Below are 27715 nucleotides of genomic sequence, written 5' to 3' on the forward strand. Positions count from 1 at the left end.
AGACATTTTTTTACTGGGCGAGAGATTCCTCCCCCCGCGGACAGCTGTGTGTTTGTATCAATATGGGTTAAGTCAAGGACACTCCTTGGCAGCCTCTTGGTCAGCAATTGGCATATCTCTGTTTACAGCCATTCACGGTCACACAGCCTGGGCCTTCTTTTCTGTGTGCCCTGTATGCTCCAGGCAAGCAAAAATGGATGTTACAGGGGGGGTTCCTGTCTGGCTACACTACCCCAGTTATAAACACAAGTTAATTGTTCAAAAAAAGTGTATTTTTTAACAGTTGTTGAACAATTCTATGTTTTATAACAGTTCTAAATTCTAACGTTAATTGTTAATAAACATTATATTTTTTATATTTAAAATGATGTGTGTGTCTTAACTGTTTGGAGGCTGATACAGGGATGGATTGTGGGAGGGAAGGTTTTGGGATGGGGGGGCAGGCCCACAGGCCCCATTGGGGGACTTTGGGGAGTCATTGGGCTCCAGCTGAGAAGCAGAGCCTCCCAAATGTGGACTCCCACCTGATGGGCTTGGCAAATGGCAGCTGTCCGAGGCTGCGCAAACTGCCTCCCCTCCACTTCAGCCATTGTCCCCCAGCCTGAGAGGAAGGCTTCCCCTTTGCTCCTCACCAGGTTGTGGAGGACGCAACATGCTGCCACCACCTCTGGGATATTGTGTTCCCCCATGTCGAAGTGAGTGAGCAGGCACCTAAACCTCCCCTTCAGCCGGTCAAATGTGTATTCCACTTGTAAACGTGCTTGTGTCAGGTGCATGTTAAAGACTTCCCAGCTTGGGTTCAGATGCCCTGTGTATGACTTCATGAGCCAGGGCATGAGGTGGTATGCCACATCAGCCACAATGCAGACTGGCATCTCCACATCCCCAACAGCAAAGGTTCACTGGGGGAAGAAGGTTCCAGCTTGCAGCCTTTCATAAAGGTGCGAATTCCGGAAGATCCGAGCACGGTGTGCCCAGCCCGACCACCCCACACAAATGTCCGTAAATAGTCCATGGTGGTCAACCAGGGCTTGCAGCACAATGGAGAAGTACCCTTTTCGGTTAATATAACGGGCTGCTCAATGGGGCGGTGCACGGATGGGAATGTGAGTTCCACCAAGCGCTCCTCCACAGTTTGGGAATCCCAGCCCAGCAAAACCGGCCATGATGGTGTCTAGGTCTCCGAAGTAGACAATCCGGTTCAGCAGCTCCGAGTTGATGGTTGTCACCACCTGCAGAAATAGACACATACAAACACACACAATATGAAGTTAGAGGGGTTGCCCAAGTCCTTGGCAGGTACTACTCTTCACCTTCTCCCCCCTCCCCCACCCCAAGACCTCAAGAGTCTTCCCTCCTCCCCCGGTGATTGCTCTCAGCAGTACAGTGGAGTGAGGCCAGGCGTCTTCCTTCCCTCTCCCTCCCCCGCCCTCTCCTGGTACAATCCCCCTACCCCTCATGGACTGGCGTCCCCTCCCCCGAGGGACTTACCTCCATCAAAATGGCACCAACAGTAGATCTCCTGTCAGCCGACGGTCAGGGCAGTGTGTGTGTGTATGTTTCCGAGAAAAGGTTTAACGTCCGTGCCTTTACTGCTAGGACCGGGGTCCCATCGCAGAGGGTGGCCAGCAGGCCAACAGACGCCCCGTTATATAGGAAGAGCTTATTACATCTTAGATTTCAGCTGCTAGAATTTCATAATTCCTTCGCAGCGGGCAGCCTTGAGGAAAGACTGAAAGATGCCCCAGTGGGTCCTGTCACCTGGGAGTGACACAGATCCAAACGCCCAAGCTCTTCCTATAACTGTCCCTTTAGACCGGCTGAAGTTCTTTTAAATTGTGCTTGGTTCTGTTACAGCAACTGAAGGAGTCAGGTTAAAACTTAAACAGTTACAGGTTTATTGAGGAAGCTTATAAATCATATGGTTGCAATGGCTATTGTTCTATTTCTTAACTATTAGCAAAATATAGGTCTTAAAATGGTTACAAAGAAGATAAAGATAGAAAAATAGAAATAATGGTACCAAGTAACAGCTTACTCTTGCTATGTGTACACTTAAGACAGAGGACCACATCCAGGTACCATTTTTACCCCCTTCTGTGCCTCTCGACTCCAGCATGTCAGGCCAGGGCCGGTCCCTCAATTCCTAGGAAAGACGAAAATACGAGGTGGGCGTCCCCATAGAACCTCGGGAGGTCAAACACCTAACCCGACCAGCAGGTAGAGGGTAGAATGACACTCCAAGTGAGTGTGTGCTGGGCCCAACTTTTATAATCATGGGGTCACGTATTTCTCTTTCTTATCTTAATTGCCAATTGATGCTGGTCTGTCTGCTGTGAGACCAGTTCTTACAAGGGAGTTGTGAACTTAATTTACACTTGTAAGAGAGATTTGAGATGATTAAATTTTGAAGTACAGGACATTGTTTTCTCAGTGGGAAATTCCTCTTCCTGGGACTGTGTGTGTTCGAATCAACATAGATGCCAGCCGCAGCCTCGAGGCCAGCTTATTGACTTAGCTGCTTCTCTATCCACATATCTGTGTTTCAGCTTCTCAGGATCAGATGAGCCAGCATAGACTATGCTGATATTATTGCTCCTTTTCTGTCCTGTACTTCAGAGAGGCAAATAAGATGGATAATATGGAGGCAGGCTGTCTGGCCACATTCCACCCCCTGATACGACACACCACATCCCAGGAATGCAAGATGGTGGCTTGCCAGTGCCTCTTGCCCACCTTGGAGGAATTTAAAAGTACCCAATGGCCTGATTAGAGGGTTTAGGATCTAGGAATTGACTAGGGATCTTTCCTGGTGCTGTGTATCAAATGTGCACACAAGAGATAGCTACATTATCTAGGCATTGCACAATACATAGGGTTATGCAGAAAAGGAGTACAACAATCAAAACAATTAAAACAGTGGTCATAATAGAGTGTAGGAAAGGAGTTAAGGAAAGTTCTAGCTGTTGGGCTAACCAATTTAGCCATGAGTTATTTACATTCTTAGTTACAGCATGTCTTATCCCATACCGTTCGTTGCCACTTCCCTTGCCTCCCCCCAAAGTTATTTTGAGGACTGCGGTAGTCGCTGTCATTGAACCATACCAGTCCCCATCTGAAGATGTCACTCTTGTTTCACCAGTCATTTGGGCTGAGAGGGACAAACTCGATTCCCAGTCCAGTGGAGGAGTCAAGTAAGGTGTTCTGGTACAGCAGTAGCAGTTGGGATGAGGAAGAGGACCATGGCGAGTTGGAATGCCATGTCTCATTTCAATAGTCTGTAACTAATAACAGTGGTTGCAAGCGCTACAACAGCAAGTGGTGTGTATATATATATATACAAAAGTTCATGGTGGTTTCCCGGATCCACACCAGCACTGGGAGGGATCCATCCCACTGGAGCACTGTTCAGGGTCATTGCCTCAGTTTCCTGTGATAAAACATAAGGTTTGCTGGTCTTGGATACAATCCAAGCCTCAGTAATGGTTATTGGTGTTAGCCCAGCATCTGCAGTGGTCCAGACTCCTTTTCCCTTGTAGGAGTGCAGTAAATGGGTTTGTGTTCCCAAACTGGGGTGTTGGGACAGGGCTATTAAGCCGTTTAGTCCCATGACTGTAAACAACCCTGTTGCCACTGGGGTTGAGTAAGTAAAACCAATTCCTGAAACAATTTCCACTTCAGTTAAAACATACTTCCACCCTTGCTTACTGGTGGGTAGTGTACCAATATAATCTACTTGCCAGGTTGCCCATAGTGCTTTTCCATCTTTTAGTTTGGCAAACCATTGTCCTTCTGTTATATGTTTCCTGAGTTCAGCACATAGGGTGCAAGCTTGTACCAGATCTCTGGCTTGTTTGTGGGTGATAGGCCACCCCCTGGCATGTGCCTGCCGCACCAGCTCATCGCTTTCTGTGTATCCCAAGGTTTCATGTGGCCAAATGTACAGGCATTCCCAATCCACCTGGGCAGCAAAAATTTGTACTGCTGCATCTGCTAGGTTATTTAACTGTGCAGCTAGAGTATTATTCTTTTGGACACATGACTTATGCTTAAGGCATGTGGGGTTGCATGCTGGTATATCCATTTCCAATATTCCAATCTATGGTACTGGCCCTTGCCTCACAAGCTAATTGATTGCTGCCAGCTCTGCAAGTTGAGCTGTTCCTTCTATGTTTGTGGTCAGGGGTGCAGTGGATATGTCTGCTGAGACAGCAACAGCCTTCCCTGTCCACTTTCCTTTTAAATAGCCAGGCAGCCTGTATTCACATATAATGTTGAATTTAAAAGCAAGCCAAAAGTGTTATCAACTCAGCCTTGAAAGAGACAGTTAAGTTTCAAAGCTTGAGTTTCTAAACTAATAATTTGGTTTCTAGAAAGTTAAATGTCCTTTGAGTGCCCAACACAAGCACTAACTAATTGTGCCTTGTCTGTTTGCAATTTTAAGCAAGAGGACATTATCCAAAACAAAATAAAACTAGTTAATTTGAAATCCACAAAATAGAGTTACAATATAGAGCTCATTCTTTATGCAGTTAACTAATTAAGTTTCAGTAGAATCCCTAATTTTCCTTTGCAGATTTAAAAAAAAGTGTTCATAGACAAAATGTTTACATTTGATTGTTTCTTTGCATAGATCGTTTGCACAGTGCTTAAGGAAGAGGCTGCAAAGAAACAAGGTGTCATTTTTAAAACAAGATTTCCCTTTACATATTACAACCATCACTTAATTCCTTCCACACTCCCACAGAGTCCACCTTTTATCTTCACATTCCCTCAAATCACTTGCTTTGTCCTTTCAAAGAAAATGTTTCTCATTCCTAGTAACTTTCCAATGTTTGCTCTACTATTAATTTGGTAAGGGAGGGTGAGCTTGTTCACTAAACCTCATACCTCCTGGTCCTTTTCTTAAGCATATTTCTGAGGGAAGAAAAATAAATACATCTGAGAGTTGCTTTAACTCTCAGCACCCATCCTTAAGGGAATCTAGCTTTGTCTGGGTACTGAGGGACATGCATTTCTACCTCTCTATGTCTGCAGCAGAGGTATCAGCCAATTTTGAAGAACACCTCTTTACAGGTTTTCCATAGAAGTTAAGCTGCAGCTGTTTCCCTCTCCTTTGAAGTTGAGGGTTTACATATACACAAGTAAGTTAGTCAATTTGTCTTGTAGGTCTGAAATTGTATGGACAGCAATTAACACTTGATCAGACCAAGGGCTATGCCCGAACCTTTGCAAGATTTTGTTCAAAAGGGGTAACATCTTTTACAAATGCCAATTGTCTCAGTCTTCTCTCTGCCTTCTTAAAAGACTGCTTACATTTAAACTTTTCCTAGTATACCCAACCTCTTATTGGGACTAAAATAGCAATACCAGTACCTCCTTTTTCTTTCTTTCTGGAGGGCTACAATTTGAACTTTCTGATCTCAGCTAGTTTGCTAATCAAACTTAGCTATTACCTGCAAAGCTTCTTTGTGTTGCCAGCTAGGGCATTTACATCACAAAGGACATCACAACCTGTTGTGGCTCTTGGAGCTTTCACAGCATTTTAGTCTGTTTGCAGTTTTTCTTTGCTCATTCTATAGTTTACAGGAAAATGTGCAATCTTTGTTTACAACACTACTTAGCCACATTAAACTTTGCATATAGTGTAACTCTTTCTTTATGCTTACAGTTTTCCTGTACCTTCATTAAACAACTTGGACTAAAATGGTCTTGCCAAACCAATCTGTTTTAAACCTACAAACAAACAAGATTACTGGACCTTGAAAACTTCATACTTACTTAAACTCACTTTCTATATATATATATCTACACACAGATACACATACATTCTCTCTGAACCTTTCTTACACTATTTCTACATAGCTGTACAACAATTACATTCCCTTTTTATTCATTGGGGTAGTTCAGTTCCAATAGAACCCCCTCTCTTTAGAGTTCTTTTAGCAGTCTCTCTAATCAAATGTACAGATTTGAGTCAAATTTGCCTGGATTATTTACAGACATTCCTTTGGAAAAAGGGCCCATTTTTCCTTCAGAATGACTGTAAAGAAACCACAGTTTTCTATCTACACCATTTTAGCATTTGCACAACTGCATTTGCTCTCCATTCTCTGCAGAGTTTAAATTCTCTGTTTCTCTTTTCTTAAAACACTTTCTTATCTCTAAAATAAAACTGGCCTTGTTTCAGATATTACTCTTGTAAGTATGCTTAAGGACTTAGATTTCCAGTACTTACAGCCTTTTTCTCAGTTCTACCACAAGGCTTTCAATCTTATCTGTTACCTGCCTGCTTGTCTGGGCCTGATCCTGTTTCCTTTTTTCTGCCTGCTTGCCTGGGCCTGATCCTGTTTTCCTTGCTAAATGGAAAGTGGCTCCTTTCCACAGACTCAGGCTTTGTCCCATTCTTTAGCTTGCAGGCAGTTCTATACTTACAGAACTGCACCCACAACTTCTCAGGATTTCCCCAATCCTTTTCTAACATTTCTCTATCCCATTTTGGGTTGCCCCAACCTTCCTGGGCAAACCCTTTCTCTATACCACTAAAATCCATGTCTATCATGACAGGCTTCATGTTGCTGTATGTGAACCAGTAGCACAATCCTGCCGACTACGCCAATTCTGTCAGCCGACGGTCAGGGCAGTGTGTGTGTGTATGTTTCCGAGAAAAGGTTTAACGTCCGTGCCTTTACTGCTAGGACCGGGGTCCCATCGCAGAGGGTGGCCAGCAGGCCAACAGACGCCCCGTTATATAGGAAGAGCTTATTACATCTTAGATTTCAGCTGCTAGAATTTCATAATTCCTTCGCAGCGGGCAGCCTTGAGGAAAGACTGAAAGATGCCCCAGTGGGTCCTGTCACCTGGGAGTGACACAGATCCAAACGCCCAAGCTCTTCCTATAACTGTCCCTTTAGACCGGCTGAAGTTCTTTTAAATTGTGCTTGGTTCTGTTACAGCAACTGAAGGAGTCAGGTTAAAACTTAAACAGTTACAGGTTTATTGAGGAAGCTTATAAATCATATGGTTGCAATGGCTATTGTTCTATTTCTTAACTATTAGCAAAATATAGGTCTTAAAATGGTTACAAAGAAGATAAAGATAGAAAAATAGAAATAATGGTACCAAGTAACAGCTTACTCTTGCTATGTGTACACTTAAGACAGAGGACCACATCCAGGTACCATTTTTACCCCCTTCTGTGCCTCTCGACTCCAGCATGTCAGGCCAGGGCCGGTCCCTCAATTCCTAGGAAAGACGAAAATACGAGGTGGGCGTCCCCATAGAACCTCGGGAGGTCAAACACCTAACCCGACCAGCAGGTAGAGGGTAGAATGACACTCCAAGTGAGTGTGTGCTGGGCCCAACTTTTATAATCATGGGGTCACGTATTTCTCTTTCTTATCTTAATTGCCAATTGATGCTGGTCTGTCTGCTGTGAGACCAGTTCTTACAAGGGAGTTGTGAACTTAATTTACACTTGTAAGAGAGATTTGAGATGATTAAATTTTGAAGTACAGGACATTGTTTTCTCAGTGGGAAATTCCTCTTCCTGGGACTGTGTGTGTTCGAATCAACATAGATGCCAGCCGCAGCCTCGAGGCCAGCTTATTGACTTAGCTGCTTCTCTATCCACATATCTGTGTTTCAGCTTCTCAGGATCAGATGAGCCAGCATAGACTATGCTGATATTATTGCTCCTTTTCTGTCCTGTACTTCAGAGAGGCAAATAAGATGGATAATATGGAGGCAGGCTGTCTGGCCACATCTCCCCACACCAAACTGGTGTCCCACTGAGCGGTAGCTGTCAGGAGTGGCCACCTTCCAGAGGGCAATAGCTACCCTCTTTTCCAGCGGGATTGCAGGGCGCAGGTGGGTGTCCTGTCATTTCAGGGCAGGGGCAAGCCAGGTGTAGAGCTCCAGGAATGTGGACTTCTCCATCCTGAAGTTTCAGAGCCAAGCCTGGTCATCCTACTGCTCCATTACGAGCTGTTCCCACCAGTCCGTACTTGTCTCCAGCCTCCAAAATCGCCTCTCCGGGAAAAAGTTCAGAGGCAAGAACAGTGCTACTGCATCCTGAAATAGGGGCTCCAGCCTGCGTGCAGTATCCGGACCGGGCATTAACATCATGAAAGTCTCATGCAGTTGCAGCAGCATTTTAAGCACTGTGGAGTGGGGCCAGGGGCAGCTCTGGCTCCATGGCAAACAAAGGGATCAGAAAAACCTCCTACCCCTCAAAAAAACCCAAAAACAAACCCAAACTGCTGTGCTGTCCCAGGAAGCAGGAAACTCACAGCAAGTACTGCAAAACCTTTGCTGTCCCTCTAGGAGGTAAGCAAGGCAGCTGCAGCAGCAGAGCAATGGCTGGTCAGAGGGGTCCCTTTTAGCACTCGTCTCGGCAAAGGGCAGGTAGCAGCACCAGGAAGTACATGCTGCCCCGTGACCTGGCAGAAGCAGTTCTGGGTGCCGCCTTCTGTCGGCAGAGCATCTGGCAGTCTTTGTTGACAAAGCAAATGGCTTTGTCTGTCTCCTTGATGCAGTCTAGACGCTCTTTGTCGACAGAAGTTTTATCGACAGAATCTGTTGACAAAACTTCTGTTGACAGAACCCTGTAATCTAGATGTACCCTTACACTGATTTCACAACAGTGGAACTCTATTAATTTTAATGGAATTGCTCTTGTTTTATGCAAGTGAAAGCAAAAGTGAATCAGGTCCATCTCTTTAATTTTTGCATCTGGTATTTCTTTTTTAGGACCGGGATCAGAAGTAAACATGCTAAAATACTGTTGCAAAATCTATTTTCAAGTGCTGTACATCCTAGATTTGCAAACAAAATGTGCCAATATTTTCCTTCATTTCAGAAGTCCAATCATGTCCATGGATTGCACAATTCTAATTTAAAATGTGCAGGATTTGGCCCAAGGATCTATGATTAAGTTCATTCAAGCTGTCAGACTTGTGGGTGCTGATCATGACAGAACTTTAGAATATATTTGAGTTCATCTATAGGATTGTAGATGAATTTAAAAATAAGGTTGTATATTTGGTAGTGCTCTCAAATATGCTAGGTTTTGCGCAGTACTGATTACCTGGAAGAGTTTTTGTTTTTGTTGTTGAATGACTAAAATAATGCACAAGAGTTGGTTTCATAGCACTTTTTCCTTCACATCAAATACCAAAATAGGGCAGTGAGTCTCCACCAAGTTTCCAGGATCAAAAAACCATTAGGAGCCAATTCTGTAGATGATGTAAATCACCATAGTTCCAATGAACTCATTCCAATTTATAGCCACTGAGGACCAGGTAGTAGATCATGTTTCTACTTTAGCTAACTAGAGTTATATGAAGGATGTCTTTGTGGTTTTGGTTTTTCTTTGTGTAGCATAAGAAATTATTTTAGAGAATATTTTTCTGCCATCTGCTTTGTTGAAAATGCAATAAAATGTAAGGCTAAAACATAAGATGCACTCGTTACAATCCTAGTGGTAATATATATTTGATATTATTGCTACTATGTGCATTTCCAGATTTACGGGAGATTGTCTGATGTTTTCTTTACTTTTAAACATTTATAGAACATTGCACATTAGTCTTGTCTATCTCTCCCTCTCCCCCCCCCCCCCCCCCCCGGCCATGTTTCAAGTGTTGCAGAAGCAATTTGTGTTATTTATTAAGGGGATTTATGTGTAGAAACTATGCATATGATTGAAAGTTTATCCTATTATCTCTAAAGTATAGATGATTTTAAACATCTTTTATCCCCCTTTTTTATGGTACATCTCTGCTTTTTAATAATTATCAAAACAATTGTGCTTCCAACAGTAGCTGAAAGTGCTATTTATCAGAAACTTAGCAGATTTTCCATTCACCTTTAAGTGAACCTGGTAAACAGTCAAGAAAAACATTTCTCATCCTACTTTGGCTTGCTTTTGCCTCCTGCAATTGAATCAAAATATATATTCATTTAACTTCCTCATCTTCCTTTTGCATATCATCTCCCTCAGTCTCCAAGCATTGCCCATAAAGAGAATTTCTTGCCCTGCCTCCACATTCAACCTCTTCACAACTCAGAAGGTCCCAGAGCTTAGAATCAACTCCCATAAACAAAAATATTTTACCTTAATTGTGTAGAAATAAAACAGAAAATATTTACTTGTGGACCCTTTAGTCCACATGTGATGAGCACTTACTGTAGTAGTCATATATAATGGAACTACTCATGTAAGCTGCTAGAACTAGGCCAAAAATATGCATTAAATGTAACTTCTCTGATTATCTTTAGACTAGTCTTCACTTAAGATGGTATGTTCGATATGTTAAAAATTTCAGTTCAGAAAGTTCTGTATGTCTGAAAATAGAAAATACTGCATCGGTACATCAATTTGCTTAAGCTCTTTCAATGACTGCCTTTCAAAAATGCTAAATAAATATATGAAGAAATATCTATCTCATAGAGCTGGAAGGGATCTTGAGAGGTTATCAACTCCAGTCCCTCACCCTCATGGCGAGACCAAGTACCATCCCTGACAGATTTGCCCTAGATCCCTAAAAGCCCCCCGCCCCCCCAAAAGGATGGAACTCACAATTCTGGGTTTAGTAGACTAATGCTCAAACCACTGAGCTATCCCTTCCCCCCCCCCGAGAAAGAAAATAATAAAAGAGAGAAATCCATCTCCAGGACCAAGTCTATGAAATAGAGGAACAATAATACTTCCCAGTTGAAGAGGACAAGGTTTAAAGAAATGCTTGCTGTTTTGTTATAGCTTGTGCATACCAAAGAAATGGATCCTTAATTCTTCCTCTATTGTGATAACAAACAAATTACACCAGCCCAGCTGTTAAAGACTCTTATTTCATCCTCCCAATGGCAAGACATTGATTCCCTCCTTTCAAATCTTTCTCTGCATTTACGGGTTAGCAACCTCCCCAAATCAGTGACAGTAAATACAGTAATGGTCCATGTCCCCACAAATTACAATAATGTAATTCAGTCTTTTTAGCTTTACTGTAAAATACTTCAGTTTGTCATAAAGGAGAAGGAGTGAAAGTTACAGTTGGTGTTATAGGCTTGACAGATAATTACTAACTTTTTACCACTTCACGCCTCATTTCCAAAGAAATTTAATGCGGAAAGAGCATAACTGTTCAAACTGAACCCCAAGTTAGTGAAGTTTCTCTAGTCTAGTGCTCCAACCTCTTAGTTGCAGATACTCTGCCACTCAAATTCTCTCAGATTTATTATAAATCAATGACATATATCATTTCCTAATGATCAGTTTGTTTCCCTGCAATCTATGCAGAATCAGTCATCTGTCATTTATAGTGTTTCGTAAAGCAGTGCTTTGCACGTTATTCCAAAAAGAAGACATAAAGAACGAGTTAATATATTATATAGGATGTACTTGCATTAGATCAGTGGTCCCCAACCATTAGAGGTTGCCAGGCGCCAAGGGGAGTGGCCATTCGCCCGCTGGGCGCCAGAGGGCAGGGACACTTGCGCGCCCGGGGGCGGGACCCCCCATAGCCACGTGCTCGAGGCTGGTGCCCCCTCCAAGCGCCCCTCCCCAAGCACCGCATGCCCGGGGCCGGTGCCCCCCCCAGGCACCACATGCCTGGGGCCGGCGGCCTCCCCCCCCCAAGCGCCAGGTCAGCCCCGAGCACTTGGCAGGTGCACACAAATGCCCCCACGGGCACCGTGTTGGGGACCACTGCATTAGATATACCACAAATGCCTGGTCAGGAAAAGTGATAGAAATGTAGCCGTGTTAGTCTGGTGTAGCTGGGTCTGGCCCACGAAAGCTCATCATCTAATAAACAAAATGCAGGACAATGTAGCACTTTAAAGACTAACAAGATGGTTTATTAGATGATGAGCTTTCGTGGGCCAGACCCACTTCCTCAGATCAAATAGTGGAAGAAAGTAGTCACAACCATATATACCAAAGGATACAATTAAAAAAAAGTGAACAAATATGAAAAGGACAAATCACATTGCAGAACAGAAGGGGAATGCGGGGGGGGGGGGGGCGGGTGGGAAGGGGGAGGAAGGAAGGTAAGTGTCTGTGAATTGCTGATATTAAAGGTAGGGAGAGTGGGATGTTTGTGAGTTAATGGTATTACAGGTGATAATTGGGGAAACTGTCTTGGTAATGGGTGAGAAAGTTCAAAGACTTGTTAAGTCCTTGTTGGCAAGTGTCGAATTTTAACATGAATGACAGTTCAGAGGATTCCCTTTCAAGTGCAGATGTAAAAGGTCTTTGTAGCAGAATGCAGGTGGTTAAGTCATTTAGAGAGTGTCCTTTCTGGTTAAAGTGGCAAGAAACTGTTTTCTCTTTGTGATCTTGTCTGATATCTGTTTTGTGGGCATTAATCCTTTGGCGAAGTGTCTGAGATGTTTGTCCAATGTACATAGCAGACGGACACTTTCGGCACATGATAGCATAGATTATATTTCTGGATGCGCAGGAATATGTGTTCTTGATCTTATAACTCACTTGGTTAGGTCCAATAATGGTATCAGCAGAATGAATATGTGGACAAAGCTGGCAACGGGGTTTGTTGCAAGGGAAGGTACCAGGGTTGGTATTAGTGTGGTATGTCCTGTGGTGGTTGGTAAGAATCATCTTGAGGTTAGGTGGTTGTCTATAGGAGACTATGGGTCTGTCTCCCAGAGCCTCTTTGAGTATGGTATCCTGTTCCAATATAGGCTGTAGTTTATTGATAATGTGTTGGACCATCTTGTTAGTCTTTAAAATGCTACATAGTCCTGTATTTGGTGAGGGAAAGTGATGCTTTAATTATAGCAGCTTGAAAAATAATTCCTTGTGTTCCTCAGAGTATAGTTTTTGTGCTTAAAACATATTGCGGTTCCCTTTTAGCTGATGCTGTTAATGTTGTTGCAGTACAGTGTCTCCTTAATTTCAGAGTAGACAATATGGACCCTCTCTTCCTAAAGAGAATGTGTGCTTTGCCATGGAGCACTGTTTCTCAAGAAGTATAATTTTCGTAACTAGTTCCTCTGCAATCTGTCCTGTTTCTATTTTAAATCAAACAAACACACAAAGCTAATATTAAGAATTATGCTTGCAGGAAGATATGCGGGGTTTTTGTAGCTGTGCAGATCCTTGAGACAAGGTTAGTGAGGTAATATCTTTTATTGGAACAGCTTCAGTTGGTGAGCACGATAAGTTTATGAACTTACACAGAGCTCTTTTTCTAGTCTTGCAGGAAGACACTGTTGACGGTATTAGGTAAACTACATATGTCATCCATGTACTTCTTCTGCACTATTTGATATGTGAGTCCAATTCTTCTTTACTCATCCAATACTAAGCCCCAGACTTGTAAACATTCACTATTTGGCAAAGTCCTTGTTACATGGAAACGTCTGATTGAAATCCATGAAATTCTTCACAGCATTAAGCATCATACCAGGGTCCTATGTTAGGCGAGTGACATTCAACCTACGACTCTCTTTGTCAAAGTGTAGAGCAAAGGGCCACATTTACAACTTTTAATTCAGCAGTACGACTGCCTGTGCCTGTGTTTCTGGTAGATTAAGCAGAACACTGATCTCGGGTGTATTTTCTGTGTTTGATACATGTGAGGCTTCCGAGGGAGAGCAGAGCAGTTGAAATGGCAGTATGTAAGCTATCAGAACCATTTTCCTATTACTCTGAAATGAAAAAAAATTTGTTCCAAGAATCTTTCTTTAATTCCATGAATCCAAGAGGTAAGGAAGATGATAGAATAGGAAAAATATTAGCATTCAGAAGGAGAAAAGAGGGGAAGATAGAAACATTCTAATACTGTAAGTGGAATCAGAAAGAGTTTTAATGTAACCTGTGTCATATCATGGAACTGTTTTGTGATGTTTGCCTTGTAACGATGTGTCAATATGTGGTTATGCTGTGTTATCACCCCACATTGGTTCAGAGCCTCAGCTGGTGTAAACCAGAAGCCAATGGAGATACACCAGTTTAGACCAGCTGATGTTTTTGGCCCAAAGTCACAAAACAACATCACAACACAAACCCAGAATGTTACATGCTGAGTGATTATTTCATGACTCTCGCTTTTATTTATTTGCTGTTACAGTGGTTCATCAGCTCTTAATGGTTAACTGTATTGGCTGTAAGTGATTCTCACACCTTCATAAGTAATTATCATTTATTTTATCATTAACTTTAGTAATTTTATGCAGAATGACCCTTAATAATTAATATTAAAATTAATAAGAAAGATTATGATATTCATAATTAGGTACCAGTTGCAGTGAATTTTTACTTGAGACACACAGAAAATTTAGTATAATAAATTTACTCAAATGAAGGGTAAAAATGTTTGCAAAGTAAATATTGCACAAATGCTATACTTCCACCAGTGATTTATTTCTAGCTGCTTATTCATGTATATCAGAGATAAGATTGATGTCAAGTTTTCAGATCAGCACCTTTCCACTGTGACAATAATTTGTTTGTCACCTCTATACAGTTGTTGATCAGCACTTATTGAAAAATATGTAGCAAAGTTCTGTGCAAATCAAGATAAATCAAGTCACATTTATGAAAAATAATCAGTATTCATTTTGAAAAATTGTGTATGCTTATATCATGGTATTTGACCTTTGTAAATGGGAAAACAAATGATAAAATGTGAAATTCACAGATACCCACCACAGTTCCTTCTAATCTGCAGGGCAGCACAGCTTCACTGATGGTTAATCAGCCCCTCCCAGTCAATCAGCTCCCTGACAGAGTCCTGAGCCTCTCCTTGGGTGGGGCTGATTAATCACCTGTGAAGCTGTGCTGCTGCACAGCTTAGAGGGGACACTGATACCCACTTGCTTCCAGTAGTTATAGTTATGGTGCAATTATTAATTAATTGTTACATATTTAGCATTTATATTGCAGTAGGCACAGCTCCACTGGACTAAGTACTGCACAAAGATACAGTAAATGTCAGTTGCTGCCTCAAATCATGTAGGGCCCTCTCTGCACATGTAACACAGAGTCATAGAATCATAGAACTGGAAGGAGACTCTAGAGGTCAGCAAGTCCGGTCCAGTCCTCTGTACTGATAGCAGGCCCAAGCATCATCTAGACCATCCTTGACAGATGATTCCACAACCTGTTTCCAAAACCTCTCTAGGCAATTTATTCCAGTGTTTAACAACCCTGGCAGTTTGGAAGTTTTTCCTAATGTCCAACCTAAACATCCCTTGCTGCAACTTAAACCATTGCTTCTTGTCCTAGCCTTGGAGGTGAAGGAGAATAATTTTTCCTCTTTCTCCTTGTAACACCCTTTTAGGTACTTGAACGTTGTTGTCATGTCTCCTCTCTGTATTTTATTTTCCAGACTACATAAACCCAATTCTTAGAGCCTTCCCTCATAGCATATGTTTTCTAGACATTTAATAATATTTGTTGTTCTTTTCAGAACTTTCCTCAATTTGTTCTCATCTCCATTTTAATTAAATTGATTTAAAATATATCTGTATGTCCTCCAGTTAGGGGTCATACATTTCCCCCCCCCCATCCTTGGCTGAGCCCACTGCAGCAGCCATAGACATGACAAGCAGTTCTTACTTGGTCCCAAGCTGCTGAAGTGAGAGTGGTCTAGAATTCATAGAATCATTGGGCTGGAAAAGACCTCAGGAGGTCACTGAGTTCAGTCCCCTTCCGAAACCAGACCACTCCCAACTAAATCATCCCAGCCAGGTCTTTATCAAGCCAGGAATTAAAAACCTCTAGGGATGGAGATTCCACCACCTCCCTAGTTAACCCATTCCAGTGCTACCCCACCCTCCTAGTAAAATAATTTTTCCTAATATCCAACCTAGACCTCCCCCGCTGCAACTGCAGACCATTGCTTCTCATTCTGCCATCGGTCACTCAAACAGCCTCTCTCCATCCTCTTGGAACCTCCCTTCAGATAGTTAAAGGCTGCTCTCAAATCCCCCCTCACTCTTCTGTAAGATAAACAAGCCCAAAGCCCTCAGCCTTTAATCGTAAGTCATGTGCTCCAGCACCTAATCATGTTTTTGCCCTCCATTGGACTTTCTCCCGTGTGTCCACATACTTTCTGTAATGGGGCCAGAGGGAGGGGGGCAGATTTGGATGCAATACTCCAGATGTGGACTCACCAGTGGTGAATAAAGGGGAATAATCACTTACCTAGATCTTCTGGCAATGCTTCACCTAATGCACTCTAATATGCTGTTGACTCATATCCAGCTTCTCATCCACTGTAGCTCCCATGTTGTTTTCTGTCTAATTGCTGCTTAGTCAGTAGGTCCCCAGCCTGTAGCAGTGCTTGGGATTCTTCCGTCCCAAGTGCAGGACTCTACACTTGTCCTTGTTGAACCTCATCAGATTTCTTTTGGCCCAATCTTTCAATTTGTCTAGGTCACTCTGGACCCTATGCCTACCCTCCAATGTAACTACCTCTCCCCCTAGCTTAGTGTCAGCTGCGAAATTCTTGGGAGTGCAATCCGTCCCCTTATCCAGGTAATAAATATGATATTTGAATATTGATAAATATGTTGAACAAAACCAGCCCTAGAACTGACCTTTGGGCCACTCTGCTTGACACTGACCGCCAACCAGACATTGAGCCATTGATCACTACCAGTTGAGCCCGACAATCCAGACAGCTTTCTATGCACCTTACAGTCCATTTATCAAATCCGTACTTCCTTAACTTGCTGACAAGAATATTGTGGGATACCATATCAAAAACTTTGCTAAAGTCAAGGTATATCACAGTCACCAACCTCCCCATGTCCACAGAACTAGTTACCTCGTCATAGAAGGCAATCAGGTTGGTCAGGTATGACTGGCCCTTGGTGAATCCATGTTGACTATTCCTGATGACTTTCCTTTCTTGCAAGTACTTCAGAATGGATTCCTTGAGGATGCCCTCCATGATTTTTCCAGGAACTGAGATGAGGTTGATCAGTCTATAGTTCTCTGGATTGTTCTTCTTCCCTTTTTTAAAGATGGACACTACATTTCCCTTTTTCCAGTTGTCCGCAACCTGCTCCAATTGACATGAGTTTTCAAAGATAATGGCCAATGGCTCTGCATGTCCTCTCCCCAGAGCAGCCTCCATACAGAACCTCTCATCCACAGCTCTCCCCCAGAGCAATGATTTAAATGAAGAAAAACAAAATTTATTTGAGTTAAGGACCCGAGCAACACTGCGTAAATCTTCTAGTGTATCTACATTCCATTAGTCAGACTGCATTAACCAGCATGGTCAATGTACCAAATATTATTGTTTTCTGTTAAAGTGCTACAGGATTCACTCACTCCTTAATGTGCTATTCTGGGACAGGGTTTTTTCCCAGAAGGTCAAATAATATTATTTTATTTGTGTTGCAATTACTGTAAGCTGGAAAGTGCTCCTGAGGCACATTGCCATTGTCTTTTTTTTCCCTGCCAAACTTTTACTGTTAGACTCAGTGATGACAAAAAGTTCCTCTCCTAAACAGGAAAACAATTTCTTGTGAGAGGAAACCATTAACACCAGTTATACAGTGCTGTTGACCAAGTATATATAGGAAGAACTGTATTATTTTGGTATTTTTAAAGTTTGATCCCACAAAAGGCTGAGAAGGATTCTCAATTCCCATTACAATCAATTTAATTTGGAGATGCCCAGTGCCTTCCAGGCAGTGTTGAACTCCTGATAATACAAGGGTCTGAATATCTTCACCTTCTTCAGTGCCTGAGTATTTGATTAGTTGAACAAACAACTTTTATAATGCAAAAGTCACATTGTTTTTCATCTCTTGTCACTCTGAGTACATAATTTCACATCATAGACTTTAATACAGAAGTCTCCTAAACTGTGTGTTTTTTTTCTAGGACAGGCTTAGGCTTCACAAGCCAGGTGAACTGGGCAGATTGTCCCAATGGCTTTCAGAGCCTGAGGTGAGCACAGCCATTCCTGGATTTGCCCAGGTCCAGTTGAAACATAGTATTATATGAAACCTTAGTGTGCAAGGCAAAGACATTGCTTTTTAAACACATAGTCTACCTTTTTGTCAGATTTTTTTTCAATTGATTGTGAAACATGTATAGAAAGTTGCATTGCCATCTTGAAATTTATCATTTGAATCATTATTTTATTTAAAACTAAAAGTGATTTATGTGATGCTTCTGACAGGAAGAGACAAAGTTTCTTGAAGAAAGATTAGTATGAGTTTGGTGCTTATTTGCATGATACTGGACTAAATAGAGGCTTTGCAGGAAAAAAACCCACTTGAGGCTCCCTGCCCACATTCTTACAACTCCCCCCTACACGCCCACCCACGCACCCACACCTAGTTTACTTGGTGTAGCATAGGAGAGGGCAAGCCTCCATATGTCGGATCCGGACCACCAAGGATGTAGATCTGGCCTGCAGCTCCCCCATCCTCAGGCCAATGAAGTCTCCTCCCCACGCCAGGAACATGCAGCACCACAGGGAACCACCAACTGTTCAAAAGATATAGTGGTTCACTCTAGAAGCTGTGCACCCTTGCAGGTTGGGAGCAGAGGGCAAAGACTTCACATGCTCCCCTGGCCAGGCCCTGATTGACCTGGGGGTTGGGGGAATGCCCAAAGTCTCCTGCGCCAGCGATGCATGGCATATAGAGGGAACCGCCAGCTATTCCAAACAGCTGGCAGCTCTCTCTAAGTACTGAGGCATGGGGGGAGAGGGGGGGGGGGGCGGGGAAGATGCACTCCTCCACCCCCAGTCCAATCAGGGTCTCTTGGCAGGGGAACACGGGAATTCTCCAGGCCCATATCTTCCACCCGAGGCACCGCCCCTTATGGGGCAGCCTGAGGCCACTTCAGAAATTTGTGAAGTGTTCACCCCTTCAGAAATTATTGGCCACCCATGGTGAAGCAGGAGGATTCACTCTCACAGCTGAGACAAATGGGTCAGATCCCCTTTTTGGAGCTGTTGGTCCAATCTTTCTGGAGATTGAGATAGTCACACGTTACATTAGTTTTATATTTTTAGTCTTTTCTTTGCATCTCTGAGGGTTAACTTTTGTTTTTAAAAAAAGTTATTTAAGCATCTGATATTATCACATGGTTCTAGGATCTGCTACTGTACATACAGGCCGATAAGGCCTATACTATAAGCTGGCTTGGATATGTGGAACATGACAGTAGTTACAACAATGGACAGTTCAGGTAATTTGCAAGTTAGGCTACCTCATAAAGTTCTGACAGTGAATATTAGACTTGATTTGCCAAATCCTTTTCACTGAGCAACACCAGACACCTCATTGTGTTAGTCATGAGAATGCTATAGATATTCAACCAAACAGTATTTTGAAAGGGTAACGTGTGTTACTTCAACAATGAGAGGTTGGAGTAATCCCTTTATTAAGATACAAAAATGGAAATGCTGTACTTGCATGATGAAAAGTGGGTCTTTGCTCTCTTATTTCACCCCAAAATGCCTTTAAGCATTATTATATTAAGGTGAGATGAAGGATCATGAGATAAAAAGTGAATGGGATAAATGGTAATGACTGTCAGGGGCTGTAGTGAAGGGAAGAGTCCTGTTGCAGAGACAAGTCATACTCAAAATAGGGTAACGTTAATCCATTGGTGATACAAATCACTCAAGCAAATTTCTACCTTACAGATACCTGACAGTGGTGTGTGTGTGTGGGTGTGAAAGTTGTCTTTTTAATTGTGCTTTTATTTAGTCAACACTGAAGATATGTATTTCAGGGACGTTGGTACGTATTTGAAGCAGATGTCCATCCCACTTTAGAGAGTGTTAATAAACAGTTTGAAAGAGAAAGCCAGGACCACTTAGTCGGAAAGCAGATTTCTTCATTTGACTTGAATTTGTACCATTTAGATGTTTTTGATCATTCCAAGTTAATGTAAGTGGAGTTATATTAGTATAAAATTAGCAAAGAGACAATGAGGCTCTATGAAAAGAAAGGAAAAAAGAGGGGGAATGTCACTATTTAAATATCTATACCTGGCTCCTCATTCTATTTTTTATACAAAGCATCAAAAAAACTGTTAGATCCTGATTTGACCACATTTATTCCTTATCCTCTGAGGAATCCTGCTTAAATAAATCAGATATCTGATTCTGGCTCATTCATGAGGTGTGTTGAAGAGGTTAATGTTGTTGATAGTTATAACAATCACTATTTTGAGAGAAATCATGGTCCTCTAACCAGAGATTGATACTGCAAAAAGTTGAGAACTACGACACCATTCCAATAAATCAATCTGAAATACATTCCGAACATTTAAGAGTGGCTAAATTGTTTTCGCATAGACATTCATGGAAAAACTCACATCAATTTAAATATGGTAGGATCAGACGCTAAGTGAGTAGCTCTGCTGGAAAACTACCACATGCTTAAATGTATTATATCTTTAATGTTTAGTTCAGTCAGGGTCTGAATGCTTAGGTCTGAATTAATATTCGTTAACTAACTCAAAACTCTCTCAATTAATTAATCTGATTATTATTATTATTATTTTATTAGGAAAAAGGTGCTATATTAACCTATTCTGGAGGAGATACTTCAATTTACTAATTTTAATGAAAAATAAAACACTGATTTTCTTGTTTGTATCTAGTAACAGTCTCCTGTTTTGCTTTCTTTTGATGACTCATTTTTTTTCTAAACTACATTTATTTCTTGATACTTGGGCATTCTATAATGGAATAAAACTTTGCTACTCTTTGAAATGCATTGATGGCATTCTTTAAAGGATATGACCTTAATATGCGTTTTGAGTGTGTTTCAATGTGTTTCACATTTTCTTAAGTGGTTCTCAGTTAACAATGTGCCAAAGTATTTAAAAATCATGCAAAATATTTTGCTAGGTCTACACAAGAGTTTCACTTGATGCTCAGTAATAAAAAAATTGAAAATTATACATATCTTCATTTGGCAGAAATTATACTCAGATTAGCAGTATGAAAGTAAAAGACGTTCCTTATTTCACTATGATTTTTTCTTCCATATGCCATATATATCATAATCAATCATATACAAAACTAAAATAATAAGACAGAGGAACTTACTGGATAGTTTGGGGAATTAGCAGCAAAATCTATAGGGAAATATATAGGAAAACAGCTGTGGCTAACAGAATTTGGTGGAGAGGAAGGCCTGATAGTGAAATTATGATAAAGGTGAGGGAAGTTACCTATTTCACTAATGTGCATCGCCTGATCATCATAGTATTGGAGGGCCTCATAATCTTTTTAATGTATGTATTTTCACAGAACCTCTGTGAGGAAGGGAAATGCTTTTTCTCATTTTTTTACAGATGGGGTATTGAGGCAAAGAGAGACTAAGCCCATGTCCATGTTACCACTTATTCCAGAAAAACTACTGTTGCTCAAGTGCATGAAAAACCACACCACCGAGTGATATAAGTTTCACCAGCATATGTTGTAGTGTGCAAGTGCTATGTCAGCAAGACAGCTTCTCTGTCTGACATAGATACAGCTGCTCATTGAGGTGGTTTTATCATGTTGACGGTAGAACTCTCCTGTTGACAGAGTGAGTATAGGAGTAATCTTACTACAGTGCAGCTAAACCACTACAGCTTTGCCATTGTAAGCTTGTTAGTGTGAACATGGCCTAAGGAACAAGCCCAAGATCTCTCAGGAATTCTGCAGTGGAATTGCACCGAAGTCTCAGGCTAATAGCCTCAGCTCTGAGTAATCCCGTGTCTCAACAGCAGTTACTTATGGATTGCCTCGATCGCCTCATTTTCAATGAACATTAAGAAGCAGCTTTTTGAATCTTGAATCAAAATGAACAGAAAATTGTATGACTGACAAAAGTTCAGATTGATTTTTACTTCATCCCAGATGGTTTGATCATTCATAGATAAAGACTTCAGTTTATGTGAATAGTTTAGTATATGGATAAGTTTTAGTTGTCTTATCTTTAGACTTCTGCACATATTTGTACATGCCTCTGATACACCACTCTGAAACACAGGAAAAAACCCTACTTCTCTTTATATAGTAAGATAATGAATAGTAACAATGCCAAATCTAAAAGTGTAAAGTAAATTATACTGAGGCTAGTTTCAAATATATAAAAAGAGACCCAAATCACATCTGAAATGTCTGTCTTCTGCATGTACAACAAAATATACTCCCTTGCCAATACTTGTCATGCACTACCATGTATATAACATGCCTATACATGTTCAGAAAAAAATGCTGAACCAAATGAAAAGCCCATAAAACAAGGAAAGGAAAGGAAAGGAAAGGAAAGGAAAGGAAAGGAAAGGAAAGGAAAGGAAAGGAAACTTTAGTTAATTGGACCATATTGTATAAAGTTACATTTCTACATTTGAAAATATAGAGATTCTGAAATAAATTTCTCACTTTTATTTAATGTTTTGGAATTTCAACAACTATATTTCATATTTTAATAGTTATTTTATATTATGAAAACTATGACTAATTTTTGAATAGAGATAAAATATTTCAATTCCAATTAGAACTTTCCTATAGAAACTTTGTATAAAGATTTCTTGGTAATACATTGGAGTCCAGTCCAATCCAGAAAGAAGACACAGCTGATTTATGTTGGGTTTAAAGGCTACTATTCTCCTTTACATAGTTATGTATTAAACAAACAAACAAAACAAGTTAATCAACTCCTGTTTCCCTCTAAGGCTTACGTCTACACTGTGGAGCCAGAGGTACCCCAAAATAACTATTTAGCATCATCTGATCACGCCCATAATTTCAATATATAACAGTCACACTATTCCAATAAAACATCATTTCACGAGAGATGAGATGTTTCGGAATAGTGCTTTACTTCAAAATTTTATGCTGTGTAGACAGCACCAAATTTGAAAATAAGCTATTTTGAAATTACCTCAGAATAAGCTACTCAATTTATATAGTACAATTTGCGTGGCTTATTTCGAGGTTAGCTGTTTATAAGGGTTACATTATAAAAGAGAGAAGAGAAATCATTTCTTGGGTTAAATGGAGTATGTTTATATGCACCTTTAACACTATTTAGTTTCCATACAAGACTGTTTCTTTTACTTGTGAATGTATATCACTGGACTACAATGTAGGCTTAGCTGTTTGAGGCAGAACCTGAAGTCATACGTATTAAAATATCTGATAACCTTTTTTCCCTCAGGATGCTAAATAGGCTGTTGATTATCAAATGTTTTCTGTGGATAATCTGATTACTATTGTTGAATTTAATTAATGTTTGCTCTTTTTTAGATGTGCCATCTAGTCCCTATGGAGTAAGAATTATAGAGTTGTCACAGACTATTGCCAAAATCTCTTTCAATAAGCCGGATTCACATGGAGGTGTGCCCATTCATCATTACCAAGTGGATGTGAAAGAAGTAGCTTCAGAAACATGGAAAATAGTGCGCTCCCATGGAGTTCAAAGTGAGTCTGCAAAAATGGGATTTTTTTTTTAAATTAAAAGAATATCAGGGAGTTATAATAACAAATTCTTGTTGACTGAGCCTGTCTCACTATCCTAGCAGTATTATTCTTTCAATGATATTCTCAGATACTGCGGCTAGCTCTATTGACTTAAGCGGAATCAAACCTATTTACACTGATAATTTGGCCTTTTATTGTCTTTTAAATGTCCATTGACATTATTTCTTGGTTTTTCAGAAGTCTGGTAAGCAAACTCAAAGTTATTCAGAAAGTAATTATGTAGATTTTTAATATACTACTTATGCAATATGAAGAATACAGTTTATAAATTGATCCACCGCAAAGAAGGAAAGTAGCAGAAGAGTCAAATTAAGAGTTTTGAGTATGCTTCGCTGTGCATTTAATTAAAAAGTACTAAGAGGACAGCAGTATCCTGATAATGAATTATTGATTTTAACTACTCTATAACATTCTACATACTTGTAAATCATTGTTACATGTGTTTAAAACTTATTTATAAAATATTAATATAGTATCAAGTATTTCTTTGTGCTAAAGTATATGTCTTATTTGAGATATTGCATGGTTGAGATACTTGACATATGGGCCAGAACATAACCGATCCTGTGGCCACTTCGCACTATTCTGAAGACAAAAAAAGTCTATAAACCTCATCTAAACAGAGGAGCCTGAGGAGTCCCCTGGCATGGGTGAATTAAGTGCATGCCCAGAGTAAAAGAAGGGGTGTCTGCCAGAGGGTGATTCAATACACAATCGCTTCCAGGCACTGTCTTGCCCTTGTTGTTCTTAGATGGTATAAGTTAGAGCAGTGTCTCTTAAACTTTTTAAAACTGAGGAACACCAAACAACAATTTTTTTTATGCGGAACACCAATGATTTTTTGTTGAGCAAAAAAAAAAGGGGCCGGGGGAAAGTTATTGAAGAAAAAAAAAAAGGTTGTCTACCTCTTTAAGGGTGGCCATTTTGAATTCTATTGCTCTCCACAGCGCCCTGGAACACAATTTAAGAAACACTGAGTTGGAGGATCTCCAAGAATCCTAATATACACAGTTTCTAAACTGGCTTCCATTGTCTACAAGATTAGAGGAACACAAATACTTAAAAAAAAAAGAGTATTACTAAAAGAACACCTAGGCTGCGTCTACACTACATACTTCCTGCACAAAAAACCTTTTGCGTAAGAGTTTTTACACAAAAACTTCTTGCGCAAGAGCAGGTCCACACCTCAAAGCACATCGCAAAAGTGATGTGCTTTTGTACAAGAGAGCATCCACACTGCACAGACGCTCTTGCGCAAGAAAGCTCTGATGGCCATTCACAGAGTGGTCATCAGAGCACCTGTGCTTTTTTCCATGAGCAAGAAACCCCTATGCTTTTTCTTGTGCAAGAAACCCCTCTGGAGCGTCCACACTTACTTTTTTGCACAATAGCTACAGCGCAGAATGGAGTTATAGCTTGTAAAAGGAAGTTTACCTACACTGGAAAAAGCCCTCCCTTCTGCCCTTTTACTGTTGATTTACTTGTGCAAAAGCGCATTTGAGGTGTAGACGCTCCACGGGTTTTTGTGCAAAAACCTTGCAGCAAGGGTGTACAAAATCTTGCTCTACTGTACAAAATCTAATTTTTCAACAGTGATCTTAAAAACAGGTGCAGTGTGCAAATGTTCACAGCTATCTAACACTTTGAATGGATCTTTAGTGGTTCCTAGACCCATGCTTGACTTTTTGTCACAGTTTGAACACTTCTCAGTATAGTCAATTGAGTCTGTTTAGGTATTGAAGGATTACTGTTAAAATAGTTCTTTTTTCCCCACCACTGCTGTTGGTCTCACTACTACCACAGAGTTATTTTCTTACATCAGTCCCTGACAAGGTCATTCAGTAAGTCAGTATGCACTAGGAGTTATTTAAAAATAACTGCCCTTATTTTGAAATGAGTGGAGTTTCCACACTATCAAGCTTGTTATTTTGAAATAACGGGCTGATTATTTTGAAATCTGTACTCCTACTTTCCTTTGGTAATAATGCTTATTTCAAAATTGAAATAGGGATAGTGTGGATGTTCCACTGCTGCACTTTTGAAATAATTACTCCCCAGTGTTTCCTGGTGCTCTAAGTTGAGGTAGTGCATCCACAATTATGGAGCCTGCCTCGGGCTAATTTTGAGGCTCCCCTGTAGTGGGGACATGCTATTTTGGTTTTGTTATTTTGGGAGTTATTTCACATTTAGTTATTTTGAAATAATTTCCTAATGTACGCATGCCCTATGAGACTTAACATTAAATTACAGATCTCAAAGTAAGAGCTGACCTAAGCCTTCACTCAAAACGTGAACCAAATTGACAGTATTTTTTTTAAAGATTCAAATAGGTTATTCTAGATCTTCGTGTTTTTCACAAATATAAAACAGCATGAAATAAATTATAAATTGAAGTCAAATGAAGAAAAATCACTTTTTGTAGTGGCCAATTTCTAGCACAACCTGCTCTTGGATGATGCTGCCAGCAGCATGGGCCCAGCCTCTGTATAACTAGCCTCATGCTCTTCTACCTCACCACTGACAAAGAGAACAACCTAGATTGGAATGGCACCCTCATTCCAACTCTGTATGCTGGGCTGCAGTGCTACTTCCCCCAATTTGAGCTAGCAGTGGGAGTTCTCCTTGTCGGCATGGAGCAGATTCATATGGAGATAGCTGTATTTTGGCTGGTCTTCACCAATGACAATAGTGTCCAAGGGCTGGTGATGCTAAAATGACCTCCCTCTCCAGAACCTTGGCTGGGCTAAGGAAGAAGGGATGGGAGGAGCTGGAGCTACCACTGGGCAAGGGTACTTGATGCATGTACTCCTGCCTGATCCAGGCTGTCCTGGCAACTCCCAATCTGAAAACCCAGTGAGGAGAAGGGGAACAGGGCTGGATGTGGGCAGAAATTGGTTTGCAGGGCTGGATGAAATAATTTCTGTAAGGGCTTTTGACATATTTTATTAATGCAAAAGTAATACAAAATATAGCATTTTAATGGATATAATGAAATAACAGATTTTCTGAAAAATAAATAAAAAAAAGTATATCCAGAGTTTGTTATTCCTCCCCCTTCAATTTTTCAAGATTTTGCTCTTCATAATTTTGAGTGGAAATACCCAATGCCTCCCATGAGGCATACCAGGGAGGTCGACAAATGCCTTTGATGTTGACCGCGGAGCATCCAGACTAGCATGCTGAGCCAACAAACAGCTGATCGGCACAGTGTGGCAGCCATTTTAATTTAAATGAAGTGATGATTACTTAAATCGCCGTTTCATTTTCCTATGCCAGGTAGCCTAATCTACATGCCTCTGTTGTCAGAGGCATATAGTCTAGACATACCCTTAGATACATATTGTGTCAGAGCCAAAACCTTTGAGCTTCATTAGTCCAGTTTGGAGGCCAAAGTCTGAAATATCATTGCGAAAGATGTTTCTTCTGCTTTCATCTATTTAGTGTGATTGATAAAATGTATTTAATTCCTGTTTTCCCCCTGTTCTTCATTCGTAAGTTTAGCAGAGAAGAAAAAATAAAAGGGAGGGTCAACCTGTGGCTTTTGGTAGTAGTATGTTTTTTGTTTGTTTTCATTAGAACACTCTGAATTGCACGAATGGTTTGTGTAAGTTGGATAACATCTTGGCTATAGTGTATCTTACAGCAGCGTAGGTGGTAATCGTAATATTTAGCCTCCAGAACTCAGAATTTTTGCAGGTCTAGGGAAAACAGGATATATTATGATAGTTCATTTCCTCTGGCAGGATGGCATGTACATGAATGGATGCTGGTCTTCCTACGCCTCTCGCTGTCCTATATTTCCTTTTGTTTTATAGCAAGAGTAATGCAATGAACTGAGGCTAGGAGTCTACATATAAAACATACTAAACATCCAGTGATGAAAAATATGAAGCTCGTGATTTTGTATAATGTAATCTGAACCTTAGACAATCCAGTTGGCATCTGGGTTAATTTAACTATGCTTAGTTTAACCTCAGAGATAGGATAGAGAAGATAATTAGCATTTAGTGTGTATCACAGTATGTTAAGCCAGCTCCATAGATGATTTCTTTTGAATATTTAATCCTGGCTTTTAATGTCAGGGATGAACTGATTACATAACAAAAGTAATTGCCTTGACCAATCCTGTTTTTAGTACATCCAAGAGTTATCTTCTTGCCTTGTTTTCCATCCTTTGATTTTGAAATTTTTTTGGCATGACACTGTAGCCAATTCATGTGTTT

The 27715-nt window shown here is 40.7% G+C and overlaps 1 protein-coding gene across 2 annotated transcripts in view; it reads left to right on the top strand.

The window, feature by feature from the left end:
• The window catches only part of NCAM2 (neural cell adhesion molecule 2), a 547839-nt gene that overhangs the window by 414007 nt on the left and 106117 nt on the right, over positions 1–27715 (top strand). For both annotated transcript variants that reach the window (XM_075910051.1, XM_006128839.4), the window contains exon 12: positions 23259–23432. In XM_075910051.1, coding sequence (XP_075766166.1) covers positions 23259–23432 — 174 coding nt within the window. The remainder of the gene's footprint in view (positions 1–23258; positions 23433–27715) is intronic.

The sequence above is a fragment of the Pelodiscus sinensis genome, chromosome 1, assembly GCF_049634645.1.
Source record: "Pelodiscus sinensis isolate JC-2024 chromosome 1, ASM4963464v1, whole genome shotgun sequence".
Taxonomy (NCBI): Eukaryota; Metazoa; Chordata; order Testudines; family Trionychidae; genus Pelodiscus; species Pelodiscus sinensis.